The sequence below is a fragment of the Chlamydotis macqueenii genome, chromosome 1 (assembly GCF_036417535.1).
Source record: "Chlamydotis macqueenii isolate bChlMac1 chromosome 1, bChlMac1.mat, whole genome shotgun sequence".
NCBI lineage: Eukaryota > Metazoa > Chordata > Aves > Otidiformes > Otididae > Chlamydotis > Chlamydotis macqueenii.
In genome coordinates, this window is record NC_141556.1 from 125,092,312 (window position 1) to 125,113,408 (window position 21,097).

At 36.9% G+C, this 21,097-nt stretch overlaps 1 protein-coding gene across 1 annotated transcript in view; it reads left to right on the forward strand.

Annotated features, from left to right (window-relative positions):
- The first annotated feature begins 4,032 nt into the window (after positions 1 to 4,032).
- The window catches only part of CFAP47 (cilia and flagella associated protein 47), a 315,224-nt gene continuing 298,159 nt past the window's right edge, over positions 4,033 to 21,097 (forward strand). The window contains exons 1-11 of the mRNA XM_086766611.1: positions 4,033 to 4,194; positions 7,478 to 7,629; positions 10,113 to 10,228; positions 11,607 to 11,745; positions 13,881 to 14,109; positions 14,749 to 14,909; positions 15,791 to 15,924; positions 16,498 to 16,733; positions 17,424 to 17,616; positions 19,759 to 19,972; positions 20,363 to 20,515. Coding sequence (XP_086622737.1) covers positions 4,033 to 4,194; positions 7,478 to 7,629; positions 10,113 to 10,228; positions 11,607 to 11,745; positions 13,881 to 14,109; positions 14,749 to 14,909; positions 15,791 to 15,924; positions 16,498 to 16,733; positions 17,424 to 17,616; positions 19,759 to 19,972; positions 20,363 to 20,515 — 1,889 coding nt within the window. The remainder of the gene's footprint in view (positions 4,195 to 7,477; positions 7,630 to 10,112; positions 10,229 to 11,606; positions 11,746 to 13,880; positions 14,110 to 14,748; positions 14,910 to 15,790; positions 15,925 to 16,497; positions 16,734 to 17,423; positions 17,617 to 19,758; positions 19,973 to 20,362; positions 20,516 to 21,097) is intronic.

Here is a 21,097-nt window from a genome sequence, read left to right on the forward strand (position 1 = left end):
TCACTCTGATGACTATAATACAATTTTGAGAAGTTTGCTGTGAAGCTTTATTATTCATCATCTGATACTGCTAAGGTGAACGCAATGTGAATTGTGCAGGTTACTGTACTGTAAAATATCATTAATTTCTGCAAAGGTAAAATCACTCTTAATGTGGTGATACGATTAGCGATAAAGGAGAAGGAATATACATAATCCATACCCTAGCACTAATATAAAGGATTCTGTCATGAAAACAAAGTACACCTGTTCCTTTACAATAGTTTTCTCTTTGGGGATGATTATTAGATGTCTAATAAAAAAAAATTATGAAGATAGCATAAGCTGAGGAAAGGAAGGAGCAGAGTTCATTATCTAATATTGTTTCATAATGAGATATCATAATGATGGCAATAATAAGCATTCGGATATAGTGGTTTGCAGAAGAGGAAGCGAGCCCAGCCAAACTATTTCAGAGAGATCAGGAGTCTTTTAATGCAGAACTTGGCTCCTCTATACACAAGCTAAATCACAATTAAAATTTGGGCTTTTTTTAAATTTAGTTAAATTGATAAACATTTTGCATGTACAAATTTACATTAAATCAAGTGAAAGTAAGGCCAGTCATCTTTGCTACAAATTCTTTTATGACATAATTGATTTTTAAATATTCTATCTCTGCTGCTTGCTTCAACCTCCACTCACAATGTCAATTACCACCCTGTCAATAGTGCTGCTTCAACTGTTCAGGAGCTGGTGCTCTAAATTGAAGGTGAGAAATTATCTTGCCAAAGACAATCCTTTTCCAGCGACACGAAAAAAAAAGAGATGCATGTACGACTGCCTTTAACTGTGGATTGTTTTACAGGTCAGGTTTATTATATAGCCCCACAGTTAGCAAAATGAAGGCTAGTGACCTGACCAGGAGGCAGAGGTGAATGTAGGATACCAGGAAGGCCAGAAGGAGTAGAGAGGGCAGGGACCTTCTGAGGATCCTCTTGTACTCCAGCAAGGTCTGAACTGAAATGAAAAATCAAAATCTAATCTAATATTTCTGCTAAAGATATTAAATGTTGCTACAGTTCTCAGTGGAATGGAAAAAATACGTTTGTGACTAACACTTTGTTGTGAAATAGTATATAGCAAGTTACATAGTTGACGTTTTCTCTTAACTAGTGATGTAGTTTAGCCCTGTTCAGGACCAAGCTATGCAGCCTCTCACTCTCCCCACCCTCCAAGGGAATGGAGGAGAGATAATATAACAAAAAGCTCAAGGTTTGAGATAAGGACAGGGAGACATCATCCAAGTTACCATTACCTCTTCCTGGGCTTACCTCATTTCAAATTATCTCTACCTCCTTCCCCCTATCCCCGAGTGGCACAGAGGGGAATAGGGAATGGAGGTTATGGTCAGTTCATCACATGTGGCTTTACGCTGCTCCTTCCTCCTCGGGGGAAGAACTTCTCACATTCCTTCCCTGCTCCAGCGTGGGGTCCCTCCCACAGGCTACAGTTCTTCACAAACTGCTCCAGCGTGGAGTCCTTTTCCATGGGGCGCAGTCCCTCAGGAACTGTCTGTCCCAGTGTGGGCCCTCCATGGGCCACAGCCTCCTTCAGGCCTCTACCTGCTCCAGTGTGGGGTCCTCCAGGGGCTGCAGGTGGATCTCTACTCCTCCATGGGCCTCCATGGGCTACAGGGGGACAGCTGGCCTCACCATGGGCTGCACCAGGGGCTGCAGGGGAATCATAGAATGGTTAGGGTTGGAAGGGACCTTCAAAGGCCATCTAGTCCAACCCTCCTGCAAGGAGCAGGGACATCCCCAACATAGAATCACAGAATGGTTAGGGAATGTCTGCCAGGAGTGGCATCACTCCTCCCCCTCCTTCTTCACTGACCTTGGCATCTGCAGCCATTCCTCTCACAAGAAATTCTTCACAATCAGCTCAGGCAGATGCCACTTCTTGCAGCCAGGCCAGGCTGAGTTGGGCCCAGTCGGCTGCCCGGCAGGAGGCCAGAGGGTGAGGCTTGCAAGGCCCACAAGGCTCGTGCCTCCCCCTCTCTACCCCCAGCTTCTGCTTCTTCACTTTATTTTTTTTCTTATTTTCCCCTTCTTAAATATGTTATCACAGAGGTGTTATCACTGTAACTAATTGTCTCTGCCCTGGCCCGCGGTGGGTCCGCCCTAGACAGGCCAAATCCAGCAAACAAAGGGAAACTTGCAGAAGCTGCTGCTGTAGCCACCTGCCCTGCCCCCTGCCCACTACACAAAACCAACACTACTAGTTAGTTGTTCACTTTTGAATTTGATTATTTCCAAGTACCAGAATGTGTGATCATAAAGGTAGACCATTTCCATGTTACTTTAATGTGAAAACTGAGGAACTCAAAGTAAGATAAATGAATAAGCTTATGACTTTTTGGCACCACTGTGATGTCTATATACAGTCTCAAAGGTTTCTCTTTGTTTGGATCAGGTATTTCTTAGGTCTGATCTTGTGTCCCTTCACTTTCCTCAAGAATTCTTTCAAAGATCAGAGAAACTATGTAGGAGTGTTCTCAGTTCTCTAGTGAAAAAGCAGAGGGAGTTTTAACGCTTTGATAAAGTAATCTTCTCTTTTAAATTTTTCTTCTTTTTTTTTTTTTTTTTTGTGTGTGTCGGTTAAATACAATCATGTTACCATAAAACAGATTTAAGCAGTCTTCCCAAAGAACTCTTTCCGTCAGATGCCTGGATTGTACCCTTAGTGCTTGCAATGTTCTATTTCCACTCATTCTTCAGTAATCCGCAGATGGGTAGTTATCACTTGAATTTTTAAGAGGGACAAAAAGACCTTAGCATCCTTCTCCAGCAACAGAAACAAAGGCTTTCCTCTCTCATTGCTCCCTCTAGGCTTCTTGACTGATTAAAACCAGGCTTTTTTGCCCTTTCTGTACTTTGTAGTTCTCCCGACCTGTGCCATCTATGCAGCTTCTCACATTTGACTTTAAAAATATAAATAATTTCAGTCCTCATGCACTTTCATGGGGATGAAGTGATCCAAGACAGAACATTTTGGGTTAATCAAAACTGATGTTGGAAGTTCTGTGTGCAGGCTATGCGTGCTGCTGCCCCCTTCTTTGCTACACTGCAGCAAAGCCCATTATCTACCTCTAAGTCTGCCTAAGTGCTGGAATCTTGTCAACTTCGTTTTATCACTTGAATTACAGCACAGGAAGGCGTAGGGATACAGAAGAGGAACATGTCTTTCACCACTCAGTAAATGCAAGCCATGAATTATTAGTGTAGTCACTGACACTGCAAACACTGAGCTTCCCACCAACAAATGGGCATATTAGTGCCCTGCTTTCATACGGTCAGCCACATCCGTGATTAACATGCGTGTCCAGAAAAGAAATCAGGTCATTTTTATTTCAATTTAATCCATCGTTATTTAAGAAAACCAGGGCAGGAAGAGAATCCATTTGTATCAGCCTTCACTGTCCCGGGCTGTTGGAGAGTGACTCGTGGCAGAACACCTCAGGTGAACAAGAGGGACTGTGCTGGACAAGCCCAGGCCCCACGGGAGCATCTTCTCAGGTTTACTGGTAAACATAGGCCAAAGGGATGGGGTTTTTATTTCCTTCCAGCTCCTACTGGAACAGGCACCCATGAAATGGCAGCCCTCCATCTGCCCCAACAGCCCTGCCTACCGGGCCCCCCTGCACCTGCCGAGCCGGCAGTGTTTGAGCGCGCAGCAGGGAGGACTCAAGCTGCCGCCCTGAGGAGACCATAAGCAAACGCCACAGCTTCGGGCTAAAAATTTAGGTCAACGACACCGCTCGGCTGGGGATGCCCAGACTCCGCCGGCTCCACTGCCTTCGCCGGGCCAGGCCGGGCAGCTCACCCTGCCCCGCCCCTGCTCCGTTTCTCCTCTTCTGATTGGTGGATTTGGAAGCGCCGCTCTTTTGCTTCCAATCGGCGTCCTGCGTCCGTTGCTAAGCGATCGTTTCCAGGCCGCGCTGGCCTCCCGAGTGAGGCAGCGGCAGCGGCAGCGGCGGCCGTGGCCATGGCCATGGCGGGCGGGTGGCGGGACGTGGCCGGTGTGCGCATCGTCCCGGCCGAACTCCGCTTCAGGGACGCGGTGCCCGGGGGCCGCTACCGCGCCGCGCTCACCGTCCGGAACCTACGGATAGAGAGCTGTCGCCTCCAGCTGCTGCCGCCGCGCCGGCCCCAGGTGAGGGGTGGCCGGGAGGGAAGCAGCGAGGAGTGTCTGCCCCCACGGCCCTCGGCCAGGGCGTGCGGGTGGGCGGGTGTCATGTCGTCGAGGCCTGCCTCTCTACCGGTTAGCTGTCGGCTCTGTGTTTGTCTGTACAGCACCACTCCAGCGTGCATGAACAGCAGTAGCCTCTCATGAGCACACCTGGCCCCTTCCCTCCTGCGGCCTGCCCTGAGGAACCAGTACACAGCCCCTTCACCTCGCCAGGCCCTCCTTGAGGCACAGAACATGGCATCTTGAGGCCCCACTTTTATTTTATGTGGTTTTGCAGGCAGATGTCTGCCCACAGGTTTTCCCAGCTAGGTAGGCCTTGCTGAAGAGGTTGCCTGGGCAGATGTAAGTGCTGGTCTACGTTCGGCTACTGCAAATGGAAAATGGTACCATGGGTTCCTGACCTGCTGATGAGACTGACAGGAATTTGCCCATGAATTGGAAATTAATTTAAAATAGTTGAATAACTGGATAAACTGGAAAGAATTAGAGGTAATTCTTAGAGCCAAAGTTGGCTGAATTGCTTCTTGTTTGACCGTGTGGAAGGAGGAAGCAAGTCCTGGTTTATAATTTTATTGTAAGAACATGTAGGTGTTATTTCTATGATACTTGGAAAACATTCTCATGCAGAGCTTCAGGCGAGGCTGCTCATCTGAAGCTTTTTAAATCAGAATGAAATGAACTCCAATATTCCCAGCTTTCTATTTTCCTGAGGTCATGAGCAATTTGAAGGGAGCTTCCTTGCTTATTAAATCCATAGTTCCAATAGAAGTAAATTAGCTTTCTTGTATGTCTTACTATGTCAAGTCCTACTGCTTCAAGTCTCTTGTTGATAACAAATCCTGCTTAGCTTTGCTGGCTGAATTTGCACTCTCCGGAAATTTTATCCCTCAAGAAGCCCATGAGTTCCTCATTATTTCCAGGACTGTTACGCAGAAACAGATCACCTTGCTATAGTGTGAACAACAAATCTGTGAAGTGTTCCAGATCAGCTGAAAGGTGCAACTTCTGAAATTGTTTTTGCTTGTATTTCCACAAGGCTGATTGACAGCTTTGTTACCTCATTTCTGTACTGTATTATTCCAAGTTTATTGAGTGGAGTAGTCCATTTGTGGTGCTTCCTTGTGGAGAGCTTTCTCAGAAAAGAGAGTTTTGCAATCTTTTCTCAAGATAGTATGATTACTATTAATAGCATCTAATTAGCTCTGGAAAAATCATTGCCTAGTCAGACTTTTTAAAAGCAAATACATATTTACAATTCTAACCAGTTCAGCACTTGTCTTGTAATCTATGTGGGCCTAGGAAAACCCAGCCGTGGTTAGTAGTTTTATATTGGTCTTTCATCTAGCTAGTTTGTTGTCTGTCAAAATTAGGATCAAAAGGTTGAATTGGCATTGGGGGTTGAACAGAAGCTGATGTTGCTTTGTGTTCACAGCAGCTTGAACTGTGAATAAGTATATTTCAGGGTAGTCATGAAAATGATTGCCAGACAGTTGAAGTACCTTGGATAATTTCTTTGAGTAGTCAGCCTTTCTTTTTGAGGGCAAGAGTGGCCAAGACTGTGTATGCATTTTATCCTTCTTTAAAATTTGTTAATTTGCATGATCTAGACAGCTTGATTTTTTTGACACTATAACTGAAGAATTTTGGAATAAGCTGTAAACTGCTGAGAGTGCTTGATTTGGTAGGGCTGTGCTTAATCTCTTTTGTTAGTTTTTGTCAGCCTTATCAATTTTTCATGTGCTTTGGAAGTGGAAAGGCAGAGTCAATTTTAGAAGAGAAAAGGTTACTCAATCATAATTTATGAGTTTTTTACCTCTGTGAGTATCTCATGCCTTTTGCTGAATATTTTAATTGCTATTTTGGGTGAGATGACCAATATTACAGTTAGGGGACAAGATCCCTCTTCATGTGCTCAGTTCCAGAAAGGTCTGTTGTGTTGCCCTTTCTCATTCCAAGACCTTATGCTGCCATCTGTGATTACATGACTCTGAAGTATATGACTCATCTGTAAATTTTCTGAGGCGTTACATTGATAGAGTGCAAGAACTGAAAAATAACCTTCCTTGAGCTGTCATAGTCCATGGCCAAGAAATACTTTTCAAGGAATTTAGCTCACAAAGCAGTTTTCCATAGGTTTCATTAAAAGTTCTTAGTACAATATATAATTTTTTCCTTTGTATAGCATCAATATGCATGGCTGTTTAATTCTCTTTAGAGAAGAGATAAATTTTACACACTTCAAAATTAAAACATGACTACTCTTTCAAAATCAAGCCCATAATCACAATGCATATTCCATAACAATTTTCCTCTGGCTGAGTGTTTCTACTGCTAGGAAAATTTTAAAGGAATAGAAGGAAATGCTCAGACAATAGAATCCACAAATAATAAATGATATGTTTGCGTATTTCAAGTATAAATTAGAACAGAAAACTTAAAGAATACTGGGATGACTGTCTTTCAGTAATAAACATTAATTAAAGTGGACATACAGAGCAGAACCCTATTATGCATAGAGTGATGTGAATTGTAAGGAGACTGAAACATGGGAACTGCTGGATTTCTCATTGCTTGCTAGCAGGTTACTCATGTTAAACGAAAGATGTGCAGGGGCTGTTGGATATAAGCAGATGGTTACAACAACAAATCCATAATTATTTTTTTCAGAGAGGAAAAAGGTGCTTTCTGTCAGCTGCTTGTGTTTTTCTTTCTCTTTAATTTGACCCCAAATGTTGGAAGTACCATGGGCCTTTCAAGCAGATTTTCAATGTACAGTGAGACTTTCTGTACATTCAGCTAAATGTCGGTCAGACCTAGAAAAAAACTCTAGTGCTGTCTTCTTTTTCTGCTTCTTTGGGCTGAGACTTAATCCTTGTTACTTTTTCAGGTACTAAAAAGATTCTGCATTGAGTAGTAGCTAACTTAATTTGTGTTGCTTCAGGAGTTTTATGGCAACAGTAGGAAAAGCTAGAGCTCCCTTGGAAAGACTAGAAATGATATTTTTCTAAACCAGCTCTTCTGTGTAATTTAATGGGTTAGTTAGTATTCATTCTGTCCTTTTTTTTTTTTACTGTAACAATTCTGGACTTCAGTAAATAAAGAAATTTTGTAAAATTTGCATATTTTAAAGTTGCTTGTGAACTTGAAATCAATCTGCGTATTCTTCTGAAAATTAATGGCATGATTTTTTTTTTTAATCTAGAAATGTTTAAAATTTAAAAATATTTATTTTTTTTAAAAATTGCAGTTCAAACTGATTGTGGAAAATCCAGAAAAACCTGTTGCAACTGGACTTCAAGTTAAAGCTTCTGTGGAATATTATCCTGACAGTGAGGAAGATATTCAAGATAGACTACTTCTTTTAATAGAAGATGACATAGTTGAAATCCCTGTGCTTGGGTATGATGGTGAAAAGTTCATATGCTGCTGTTACTATTTGCAGTTTAATGTTGTGGGAAGTTTGCTAACACACGTCACATATGGCTATGTAATTAATTGGTGAATTGTGTTGAAAATAAATAGTAAGTTTCCTTACAAAAGCAAGATTTTTTTTTTTAATTATTTTTTTTTTTTCCAGAGCACCACACAGGTAAGAAGTTAATTGGGATGATATCCCTCTAAGATCCTATGGAGAGTTTTGGTTTTTGTTTTTGCTTTATTCTAGGTTGGTTGTGATAATGTTGATAATTTCTAATTTTGCATCAACGTTAGCCAAGTTAACATCTACTCTTAATGTCTTCCCTTCTTACTGAACCACTTATAGAAAATATTTTTATAGTAGTTGTCCACATTTGCAAAACTGGATTATAGAGAAACATAAGTTGCCTAATTCTAAAAATATGGTGTGTATTTTAGAATAAGGTCACACATTTAAGGATCATTTTCATCAATCTGTGTGTGATTGTATGTGTCTATCTATGTATGTGTATATGGATATATGTCAAATATTGTATATAATGTATATATTTGTTGGGAAAAGTAAGCTTCTAAATATAGTATAGCAGACTTAGGCTAGGTGGTTATCCAAGGATGTAGGGAAATTGCTCTGGAGAACCTTTCTCTCATTTTTCTATAAAGAGAAATTAGGATGACAGACTTCTGTTTACAGGTCCACCTTCCAGATGCCTAAATGAGGACAGATGAATCTCATAAACTATTGCAAGTCATAGTTTTTGTGAAAATCTGAACATTACAAATTACATATACAGACATAAACTTCACTATATGAGTTGCTCTTAAAAATCAAGCAGTCCCACAAACGTCTCATGCTAGCCTAAAATGTGTAAGGTTTTGCCCTCAGATAAGCAATACTTACTTTTACATTTAATTTACCTCTTAGGTCTTGATCTTTTCTACTAATTTGCTTTTCCTCGTTTAATCTTAAAAGTTGAGATTTTAAAAATTTTAATGTAGCATTGTTAATATAGGGCCTAAAGAGTTAAGTCTAACATGGGGTTTTTAAGTTGTAAATTTTATCCCTTTTTAGCAAAAGACTGTCTACGGAACACTTGGAAAGAACAATTTCAGTTTGTTGTTTTTTTCTGTAGTGTTTGTAAATTCTTATTCTCTTAGAAAACAGTTTTAAACAATACGATTATGTCTTTCTTTAATGACTTTAGAGAAATGTAAATGGAAAGCCCAAAGTGCTTTTTTTTTCCTGAAAGACAGGAATGACTTTTCATAAGGTAATACACAACTTAGTAATTCAACATGATCATTTTACTATTAAAAATAGCTATCTCTAAATAAGTTCCTCCAACATATATTTTCGTAGAAGAAAAAAGTTATTAGGGAGCACTTCAAATTTTTAAAGTATTTTTTATTTTCAATTTTATATTTTTATTTTTATATTTCGTTTTTACTTTTAAAATTAATTAATTGAATATCATTTTCTCCAGACTAAACCACTCCAGTTCCCTCAGCTTCTCCACATAAGACTTGCTCTCTAGATGCTTCACCAGCTCCATTGCTCTTCTTTGGATGTGCTTTAGCACCTTAATGTCTTTCTTGTAGTGAGGGGCCAAAACTGCGCACAGTTTTCGAGGTGTGACGTCACCAGTCATTTATCATTTATCATTGATAAAGATATTAAACAGAACTGGCCCCAATACTGAGCCCATCATGAAATGAAGTTGTTCCTGCATGTTCCTATTTCTGGTCAAGGGAAGATAGACTGCTGTGCCGATGCAAAATTCCAGTTGATCTTAAACACAGTTTTAAGTGAGATCAGAGGTGTAATTGTATTAGAAACTGGGACCTTCAAAATACAAGTTTCCTGAAACGAGTACGATCTTTTCATTATGGCTAAATAGTACCCAATACAGTGATGCCATCGTGCTGGCTGAGGCTCTTAAATAAATAATAGAAATAAATTCTGCTATTATCCACTTCTGTCTCTTATAAGAAGTTTTGTTGAAGCCACATAAAGTATGTATGACACAAAAAGACTGTAAAGTGAAACTGGCATGCCTGTTTTCTCTCTACTTTTGGTTCAGGCAACTGATGATGAAATACGGTAAAGGTTAACTGTGGTCTTATTTTGTGATGCAACTAACTCAAGACAGTTTTATTTGAAATTCTTTGCACTATAATAAAATATTTAAAATTAAATAGAACTGCATACGTTGCATTTTGACTAATTGTTTAAAGTTATATTGTTTTAAAGTTAGAGAAGTTCGTCATTAAACATCTGGATAGATAGCTGGATCTTTTTTACATCTTCCCCATGTACATTATACTGCTGAAGTGAGTTGCGTAAACATTGGTAGGAGAACTAGGAGAAAGGACAACTCTCTTCCACTGGAGTGCTTAATCAAATTTCTTTTAAAATTCAAAGATATTTTCAAGTTTTGGGGAAATATAACCATGTCTTTTCTCTGCAGATTAATTCCGTGCTGTTATCTGGAAATTGAGTCAGAGATTGATTTTGGCACAGTGATTGCAAGCAGTAAAATAATTAGTAAAGAGATTACTATTGCTAACCATGGATCATCTTCAGGTAAATATTTAGTATGCATTAAATTATACAAATATTTTATTTTATTGGAAAATGTAATTTCATAAAAGTTAATGCTTCAGCGGCCAAGTAGAAATTAACGGAAATTCTGCATTATGCAGGTTATGAGTATTGTAGCTAAAGATTCTATAAATGGCCTATTACTTCTGTAGACAGTACTATGTTTCCACTTAGGGAAGAAAAATGAATTTAGAACTTTGCCAAATTTTAGGAGCTCTCTACTTTTGAGCCCTGTCTGAAAGATGTAAAAATAACAGTTGCTCATTGGCTTACTATGTGCAACATAAATAGTAGCAAATCATGTCTGCTCTTGCTTTTTTTGTCTTTGTTATTCTATGATCCCAATAGCTGTCTATTAAATAAACAACTACAAGCTCCCTGCTCTTTCAGAGCTTAAGTCCTCTAGGATGGGAATCGAACTGTATTTGTTACCAGAGGGTAATGAGAGGTCTTTTATTTTGCTGCCATAGCTTCTGAAATCATACAGTTTTCAAAACATGCACATCCCTCAACTTCTGTGAGGGACCATTCCAGGGAGTATAAGAAACATAGAGAATGGAGTACAAGAATGCTTATGTCATCCAAGTTAAGTATTTGAATGCCTTTTCCACTGGACAAAGCTGCAGGCAGCTTTCTTGAGAAGTAGGATGGCAATTATGCTGAGTTCCAAACAATAAATTTAAGGCAGTTAATTATTTTTGTTCCTCACTTGTACAGCTATTTATTATATCACAAGGTATCTTCATTTGCATTAGCTATTGTGTGAACATTTGCTTAATAGATTTCCACAAGAAGTACTGTACCAACAGAAAATACATGATTGTAGAAACACAGGGATGGGTTGCAATATTTAAAAAAAAATGAAATAGTTGTCTACTTAGAACATAATTTTATTTATTTTTTTTTTTTTCCCAAAAAGCAAAGGAAACATTGTGGTTTTTTTTTTTTCTTTTTTTCTAGCCAGCTCAACTTAAAGATGTAGTATGTAGTTTATATAATCAGCTCTTACTCATGAATACTAACCTCTTTCTTTGAGGAATGATGATTAGATAAAGAGATAACCTACATCACCTGTACATCTACTACTAATTTGTATGATGTGAAATTTCTCATATTGTATAGCAAATGTTTTTAGGTGTTAACTCTGTTGTGTGATGCATGCAGATTGCATGATGGAGTTTTGCAGCACTGGACACAGACAAAATTTGAAAGCAGTGGTTAGTGAAGAATGCATTGAGAGCAGACAAAGGAATAGCTGCTGAATCATTATGTATTTTGGAATTCCAAATGTGTAATAGAAGAATATAAATCTACATGTTTATGTTATGTACCATTCTGTTTATTATTCTGTTTCTTTTAGGTACATTTAAAGTATCATATGATGGGATTGTTCTGCTTAACATAGAACCTACCAGGGGAGTGGTAAAGCCAGAATCTAGGGAGACTATTAAAGTGGATATCTGCACAGATGTACCCAGAATCATCAAAGAAGTGATAAAGTGAGTGTAAGACTGAAGAAATCCAGCTCTATAAATTACATTTTTATCTGTTATTAGTTCTAGTCTTTATTATGATTGTCTAAAAAACTTAAGCTGCTAGGTGTCAGCTGCTGTCTTCCACTTATATTTTATTAAATTAATTTTATGATTATATTATCCCCATAGAAAAATGATGCATAAGTTGTGTTCTTGGCTGTGTTATTAGAGATCTCTCATAAGTTATAATCATATAGGATGTTTGGAGTCTCTCACTGTACAATTAATCAAGAGCTTTCGTATCTTTCACCTTTCTACACATGCTACGTTCCTTACTTTTTTTTTAACTTCTGTAACTTTGCTATTTTTCTTTTGGCTCTTTGTGTTTCAAGAGTCTCAGAAACATTATGATGTCCTTTGGTGTATCTTAATTTAAATGGAGGGAATGTATTTGCCAGCACTAACTCTTTTAACAATTAACTATTTTTAAATGCTTACCTTGTTTCTCTTCAAATGGTGAATATAGACTTTTTAGGAATTGGAAGTGGATACCAATCTGGAAAGTCCTTTTCAATCTTATTTTCTTATAATAGTGAAGAGAGTGTGGTTGTTTAGTTGGTTGTTTGGGGTTTTTTTGGGGGGGGGATGGGGGATGGTGCGGGGTGGTTCCTATTTTGTTTTTAAATTATTAAGTTATATGACTTAATTCAGTTCTTCCTGTTCTTGCTTTTTGTAGCCTTTTGGAAAAGGAAATGGAATGAGAAGAATTCTGTCAGAGTGATAGGGAAGACAATATGTGTATTTTGTCTCACAGTTACATCCTCCTTCATATACTTTCTTTGGTTACTGAGTTTCAACCTTTTGGTTGCAAAGTGTCATGTTTTCTGCCTTTCCTTTGCTGTCCAGGCTATGACTACTGTTTTTCACTCCGTATTGGTTAAACAGCTACTGTCTCCTGCAGTCTAGTAGAGAGTTTATCTATTAAACTGAAAGAACGTATCTACACGGAGCTCTGATTTCATCCTTCCCCGATTCCCTGCCTTAAATTCTCCATAATTCTGTCAGTGAATTTGGCATTTCTTGGTAGTCGTTGCTATATCCTTTATACTAAGTGAAATCTTAAGCTTCCTTGCAAGCCTTGCACAAACATATAAAGGTGTGTATGTATGTATGTATTTAAACCAATAGGGTAATATCGAAAGTCTTACAATGTGTACTTGACAGGAATTTGACTTGGAGAATTAGTACAGTTTTGATGAAAACATCCTGGTTATTTCCATTTGCCTTATTCTCCAAGCATTTTGCTTCTATGCATGAGCAAAATTATTTTCAGAGTAATCTACTCTTATTCTTTTGAGGTTTCTTTTCTGTCTTGGAGGATCCTATAATTACGCTTCATAAGTTGAAAGATGAGATTTAGAGAGTTTGAGATCCTTTCGCAGATCTCTTGTGTAGTTATATTTGTGACTATTCGAAACAAAAGCTTTTTTTTTTTTTTTAAAGTTTTTTTTCAGCTCAGAGGCTATCCAAAGGATAGTTGATCCTATTAGAACAAATTACTAAATTTGCTTATTTGGTGCAACAAGAACAAATATGCTTTGTTCTAGTAGAATTCTAATAACAAATTTGTGTACAATGTCTATATGCTCCTTTGGTGTTTTGTGGTATCATCGAGATCAAGCATTCAGGCAGGAACAGCAGCAGTTCTTTTATGGTTATTCAGATGAACTTCTAGCTCCAGTTGCCTAAGAGGGAATTACCAAGTATATGCCAAAATTGATACCTAGATACACTCTCCTGCTTCTGAGAATCTTTGTATTATCTGTGGATATCTCTAATTCTTTTGAGATGTTAATCCTATTGTTTCAAACATAAAAAAAGGGGAATAAACTCAAAAAGCTCCCCAAAACCCCACCATGCAATGTGTGACTCTTCATGATTGGTAATAGTCCTGTTAGGTATCACATTGTCAAGTATAATCTTTTTTTTTTTTTTCTTCTTTTTTTTTTTTCTTCACCCTGCTTAGTTTATCTATGGAAAGCTAGTGATTTAAATACTCTGATTTGGTTCAGTTTTGCATAGATTCTGATATAAACCAAACTGATTATTTCTAACACTTTTCTATGTTACCTATTGCTGCTTGCTGGTTTTACTAACAGAGTGGAGTTGGAAGGCCGCGGCTGCGCTGAAGTGTGGATCAAAGCTGTTGTGGTTGAACAAGTTATTAAAGTTCTAGGAGCGTCTGGTGGAAATATATTGGAATGTATTAACTTTGGACCAGTTTACTTTGGGACTTCAAAGACTGAACAAATATATTTATACAATGAAAGTCCTGAATGTATGGACTGGGTAGCGGTACTGGAAGACAATGCCATTGGAGAAGAGATGGTAAGAAACTGTTCTGATTTTATTTTTGTTGAAAACTTGTTTTCATTTCTGCTATCGTATTTTTTGTTTCTCAACATTCATCTTTTCATAGTGTTTACTAGGTCATACTATTTCCTGATCAATAGGCTTTCTGAAACTTCTGTCCAACCAACACATTTCTTTACTATAATTTGACTTTGGAATTAAGTTTTTCATGTATTTCTGTTTCACTGTGTGATATCTTAACCTTAACAATGTTAAGTATGTTCCCTGGTTGTGGTTTTTTTTTTGTTTGTTTTGTTTTGTTGGGTTTTTTTGGAGCAGTTTTGCTTGACTTGCTGGATTTCTTATAATTTAGTAGGAGTTATCAAAATACATTTTGGTATTCTAAGATGTTAATCATCTGTGGTTTCACTTGGTTTTCTCAGTGAAATTGTCTGAGTGAGCACCATCTTTAAAAACTGGGAATTCCAAACATTGATATGAAACTGATGTTTAAAAATGTGTTAATTAGCAACGTAATATGTAACTATGTTAGTGCTATTACTTACATTATGTCTTTCTACTTGTGAAAGATATGAAAATGTATGTGTAGGAAAAAAAAACAGAAATGGAAGCAGAACAGGCTGAACTATTCCACATTTTGTTTATTTTTTTTAGGGGACAGATCTTCAGAGGAGTGCAGATGCTGTTTTACAAGACTTAAGCTTGAAAAACAGAACAAAAGATGTAGATGTTTCCACCTTGATCTTGTGCATTCCCAATCAGGGAACCTTACTGCCTTATGAGAAATCTTTGGTTACATTGTGCTTTAGTCCAAAGTGAGTGAGTGGTCCAACTTAGACACACACACATAAGTTGATTTGTCTAAACTATTCTGTAAAGAACTGTGTTAGAGAAAATAATTTTAAGTTAATGTGTCAGCAATTTTTTTTTTTAATGACTTCTTATGTATTTATGTGTGTTAAAATAAATTGTTTGGCATGATACTACAGATGAGAAAGCAAAATCTGAAGTGATTATCTGGGAGATGTTTTATAATACATTAAGGATGTATTTGAACCAAAAATTGGTTAAGCTTGTTTTGCAAGAACAAGAATTTTATTAGATTTTGCCAAGGGAACTAACTGCAGCTCCCATTAAGTATGCTGAATCTCTAAAGATTGTTGAGAGAGTTCTAAAGTGTCAAATTAACTGCCTTTTTAATGACTGCTGATTTATTTCGATAAATAGAGTATATGTGCAGCGTTATGAAGGAATGTTCATATATTTCATCACCAAGAGACTGAAACATTTTGGAGAGCTTTCATTCCATTAAAAACACAAAAAGTAAACATAAAGGAACATTTCTTCTTCGGATAAGGAAAAGAAAAAGAAAATGTGCTCTTGCCATTTCCCCCTTGCTTGAAGTCTAATTATAAGTGATTATTATGTGTGTAATATTAGTTTAGAAAACTGTTGTAGACTGGAAGAGATATCACATGACTAGTATAATGAGCATATAGATATTGTTGAGCTTAAATATGTTTCTCTTCCCTTTTCTGAAAAGAAGTATAAACATCATTTGTTCAAGCTGTAACCAACATCAAAGAAGCCAGACTGGATGATGAAAAATAAGCCTTGATTTTTTTTTGTGTGAGTTGGTGTTTAGTGGTTTGGTTTTTTTTCCTCATCTTGTAATTAGACATTGTGACTCTTACAGAAAATTTGAAAGGGTCTTTCGAGTGAATGACTCATCACCGGAACAAGATTACGTACTGTTTCTGAGATTTGAAGCTGTTGGGAATAAAGATGGCTATCTGCAGGCCCTCAGTGATGATGCTGCAGCAATCACAAGTATGTTATCAGAAATGTATACTCACCATCGGAAGTGTATATATGTATGATACAGCTATATATCTTGATCTTTTTTTAAAAAAAAATTTCATCTTCTTAACAGTTTTATGAGAAACCTATGCTTATTTTATTTATATCAATACAAATAAATTATTGTAACTTACATCTTTAATGCTTTAGCACCAAAAACTTTTCGAACAGTGAGTAGAAAGAAAGAGGGAAGCATGCGTGTCATGAATACACCTGCTGGTAGTGAACACCTAGAACTTAATTATAAATGTAAATACAAAACTTGGCTATTTACATGTCATCAGCACTTTGGTAATTCCATTTTTGATGCATTTTCAAGTGAATATTTGATTACCCTCAAATTCCTTAATGAGGGAATATGATATATAACAGCCATTGTAAATAAGCCTGTCTGTGTTAAGTTTATAGAAAATGGCATTGTAAATAATATTGTATTATGGTATTATTTTGTTTTTGCAACCACACAGTGCAATGCTTCTGTTTGTAAGCTAATAGGTATATGATGTTTTCTCTTTGGTTTTTTTTTGTGTTTGTCTAATGCAGTGAATCATCCTCATTGCACAGAGTTAGCTTTGACAGGTTCTGGGCTTCCTGTCATGTTAACTGTTAATCCAGGGCGAGTCATTAAGTTTGTGGACTGTTACCTGGGTGAACAAACAGAAGTTCTATGCACACTCAAAAATGATTCTGAGTCCCTTCCAGTAACATTCAGCTTCCGCAAGATTGCTCACTTTAATATTTCTCCTGAAAAAGGGAAAATAAAAAAAAAGTCCACAAAGGTAATTACCTCTTTCTCTTAAATTATGTAGATATGAAGGTTACTTTACAGTGGTCAACAGTTGAATTTATTGAAAGTAAAACAGAACAATTTCATTTGAGTAGCCATAACATTTAATATCAGCCAAATATATATATATTTTTTTCTCCTTATGTAGAGACATTTAATGCTCTTTCCTGTACTCCAGGAAGCAACAAAACTTATTTTAAATTTGGAAAAAATAATTGCAGTACTGAAGAAACTTAACCTAGGTTTTTCTTGGCTTTAAATTTTTTATATTTTACTGACTTGAGAAGATTTATTTATACTCAGACCTTTGCAGGATCCTTTTAATTTCTTTCAATTGAACAGATATTATGTTACTTGAGTAACATAATATGTCTTTTAATGGAATGAACTTTGCCAGAATATGGAGACATTTATAATTTCACAAACCTGTAACTCAGGGCACAAAAGAGAACAATTTGTCCTAGAAATTACCAAATGAGACTTTGTGGTGTTCTAATGTGTTTTATATTTCCTTGTATTGCAAATTGATTTGTGGCAGTTGGCATATTCTAAAAGCCCAGTTTTGAACACCTGTCTTAGAAATAAGTGTGGAGAGAAGTGACTCGGTTAAACAGAGAATTACACAAAACTTTTCTTTTTGCTTTTCTGCCTCATATGTCTCATAGTGACTTTTCTTTTCCAGGATGTGATATTTTCATTTTCTCCACATCAAATAGGAACATTTAAAGTGAAGCAAGTTGTTGATATCATTGGTACAGGACTAGAGAAAAATAAGTTAGAGGCTTTGAAGACAAAATCCTTTCACCAGATATATTTGAGCTTTATTGGCGTGTGCAAATCTAAACGAAAAAAGATTCTATTCAAAATTAATCCTGGTAAGATGCTAAAAAGATAAGTGACAAGTGATAAAATGTTTTAAAACTACATTTTTAACATTTTAAAAGATAATCTTTTACTATTTTTAGTTTGTTTTTAAAAAATAATATCTCTCTGGGAGTTGAGGGAGTGCTCAATTGTATGAGATATACCAATGAGAGTACAAAAGATTGGCTAAAATAATGATAAACCTTCCTGTCATATTTTAACAGAAAGTGAACTATTAAAGCATACATTTTCATGATATTATTATTTAACTTTTATAAATCAGAAAATAAAGGCTTCAGGTTTTGGCAGTGGTGCCATGATACAGTGCTAATATGTTTCAGTTGCAAGTAGAGAGATGGGTAAAGCATAGAAAGTTAGGAAAGACAACGGTGTGTTCTTTATTGATTGAAAATTAATATTGCCAGATGAATTTGCTGGTTAATACAGTCTGTTACCTGTCCCACATCCATTGACTCTTCTCATTGTATGAAGCTTATGCCAGCACAAAGAATCTTTCAGGATATGCAAGAAATAGTCTAATTCGTTCCTTGTGTTCCTAACATGTCCCATGAACAACCACTTTACAGTAGATTTGACTAAGCCTATGGCTGGATTTTAAAACCGGTCACATGGGAAACGGAGCTTTTTCTAGCATCAAATATGCCGTAGCATCTGCAGGTAGTACTAGTGCAACAGGGCTATCCTGTACAGTGCTGCCTTTGGTTTCTGTCTGTAGATAAGGAGGGAGAGCTTGAATACTCCACAACTGACTGCTGCCCACTTGAAGAGGTACTCACTAATGAAAAACAGGAAGGCAATACCCATTTTTTAGCAAGAGAACACTGCGGGGAAGTAAAAAGAGGAAGTAATTGGAAAGTCAAGATAAAATGCGGTTCTTTCTACAAATATGAGAATGGTTGATAAGCCACTGGACATTCCTGCCACTTTCAGGAAGTTATTTCAAGTCCATAGCAATCAAGAATTGATGAGAAACTAAAGTTTTGCAGTTTCTGGGTTTTATTGTTGAAATCCAGAACTCTTGCAGTTTTCCTTCTTCAAAAACACAATTAATAATTCTGTGAATCAAAGATTTAATGTAGTATTCCAGTTTTGTCTGCTTTTCTAAATGTTCTTGCCTACTGTTTGCTTTATTAACGTCCCCATTCTGCTCCTATTTGCAGGTTTCTAAAGAGGCTATCAGGGGTATCTGTAATCTATAGGCTACTGATATTTGTGTTTTGCTTTTAAGCTTCATTGATGCATGGAGGGAAAGTGATTCTTTTCAAATCCTTATATAGATGAGTTCTGTACCTTCCTGTTCTCTTCTCCCAGTCTCTGTGGATGAGTATCTGTACTTGGCTCTTGGTGTTTGGTGGAGGAGGCAATGAAGCTTCTTGTAAACTGTGTATCCCTGGGCAGTGGAACTTGTAATCACTCCTACAATTTGGAGGATGGAAAGTAGAGGGTTTTTTTTTTTTTTTGTAGCAATTTGAGAGTAAAGTAAGGCTGAAGTGGGTAAACCCAATAAGTTTAGTTTAATGTATCAATTTTTTTTTTTTTTTTTTAGACTAGGGAAGAAGGGGCAGTTGAAGAATGGATTTACTTATTTACAGTGCTATTCTAAATGTGTGTCTTTATGTAGGAGAGATGAGCAAGCACATGGCCTGGTTTCTGTCATAATCTTTAACTTTAATGCATATATGCTTTTCTACAGCTAGAGTGAAAAAGACCTGAGCTCTCTTTTTAGTTGTGATAGCTTGGGAGTTCTTTGTCAGAAAATCATGCCTGTGTTTGCAGCCCATATGACAAGCTTTAGGACACTGAGGACAGTGTTGTGACAGAGGTAGCTCTGAGTATTCAGTCAGGTGCACGTGCAAGACAAAGCGTAACAGCTGGACATAGTAGCAGTGCTTTGAGCTCTAGTATTTGTTTGCCTGTGATCTAGGCCACGGAAGGTGGTTGGCTGTTAGGATGGTCTGAATGCCTTCTTCCGTGTTGTCTGAGGAAAACATAATGGAATGAGTGACTGATTGTTAGGCTGCTGGGTGGACCAGTATAAATGAAGTAATATTTTTCTAATACTCTGTATTTTGTTTAGAAAGTATTAGTATAAGCATATATAAGCATATAACATGTTTTATTTTAATTTTAAGGTATAACACCAATGATTTCCAATGCAACTGGACAGTTTGTAGCTGACGGCACAGGACAGTGCACTGATATGGCACCTGTGGCAATGCTTAAATCAGCCCAAACACAAATTCATACTCATAGGATAAACAGGAATTGTAAGGATGATGCAGTTACAGCTTTTCCCAATGACCGTGCAGCCAGCATTCGGCCTAGTGAATGGAATAAAAAGTACAGGTAAAAGTTATGCAAATATAATATTTAAAACCACATCTTTGTGTATACTGTATAGTAGATCAAGACTGATTACTCATATGACAGTTTATTTATTTTCTTTCCCAGGCTGAAAGTTCTTTAAAGTTTATTGCATTCTACTTAACCTTGAGCCTCTTGCACATGAATTTCTTGAGTTGATTTGCTTATGTAAAACTACAAATGTAGCTATTACAGTTTCAATATTTCATTTTTATGGTTGCCTTTACAAGGTCAAATACTAATAATCAGCTGGTATAAAAAGAATGTTTGCAATGAAATATGTATGTAGCAAAGTCGATATGTTTTCTTTTTAACAAGACCCAGAATCATTTTACATATGTAGTGAAACTACAATTCTCTTTAAATATTTAGGACTGTTTTCACAAAGACTGAGAGATATAATTATATAGATCCAGAGTTTTCTTATACTGACTGTGAACGGCTGTTAAAGGAAGCACATAAGGAATACTATGCAAAATTCATTTCTAGTTTAAGACAGCGTCGTTTACAGAAAGATGCCGCTAGGTAAGACTTGTTTAAAGGATAAGTAAATACTTTAGGCTCATATGAAAATATGTATATGTATCTGTGCAGAATTAACTTAGTGGCACCAGTCACGTACCTAAATTTGTCCCATGCTGAAATCCTCATGGTCTTGGGACCTTAATTTATAATGCATTCAAAACTCATTTTGTTCAAATGTTAATTTAGATACTTAAGAGATCACTTCCTGGGTAAAATGTAGAGACTTAAAATAAGATGCCAAGTTTTAAGAGGAGTTGATTATGGTTAACAGGAAAAACATAATACTTATTGTGTTGGATTCTCTTTTCTTTTTATATCATAAATTATATGTATTTCCAGGTATTATGTCTAGCTCACCCGAAGAGATGGATTCAGTATGTAAATTATGATATAATTTGTGGAATGAAGCAAATGAGATTAAAGGATTGTACTGGTCTTCTAGCCTTATAGTAAATTCTCACGTTATGGATTTGTGGTTTGTATGCTGTGGAGCAAAGTAATGGAAAAGCAGAGCTGACAGCTCTGCTAATTTTAAAAGTTTTCTTTTTTTTTTTTAAAAAATAAGCCTGTAAAGCCTCTAAA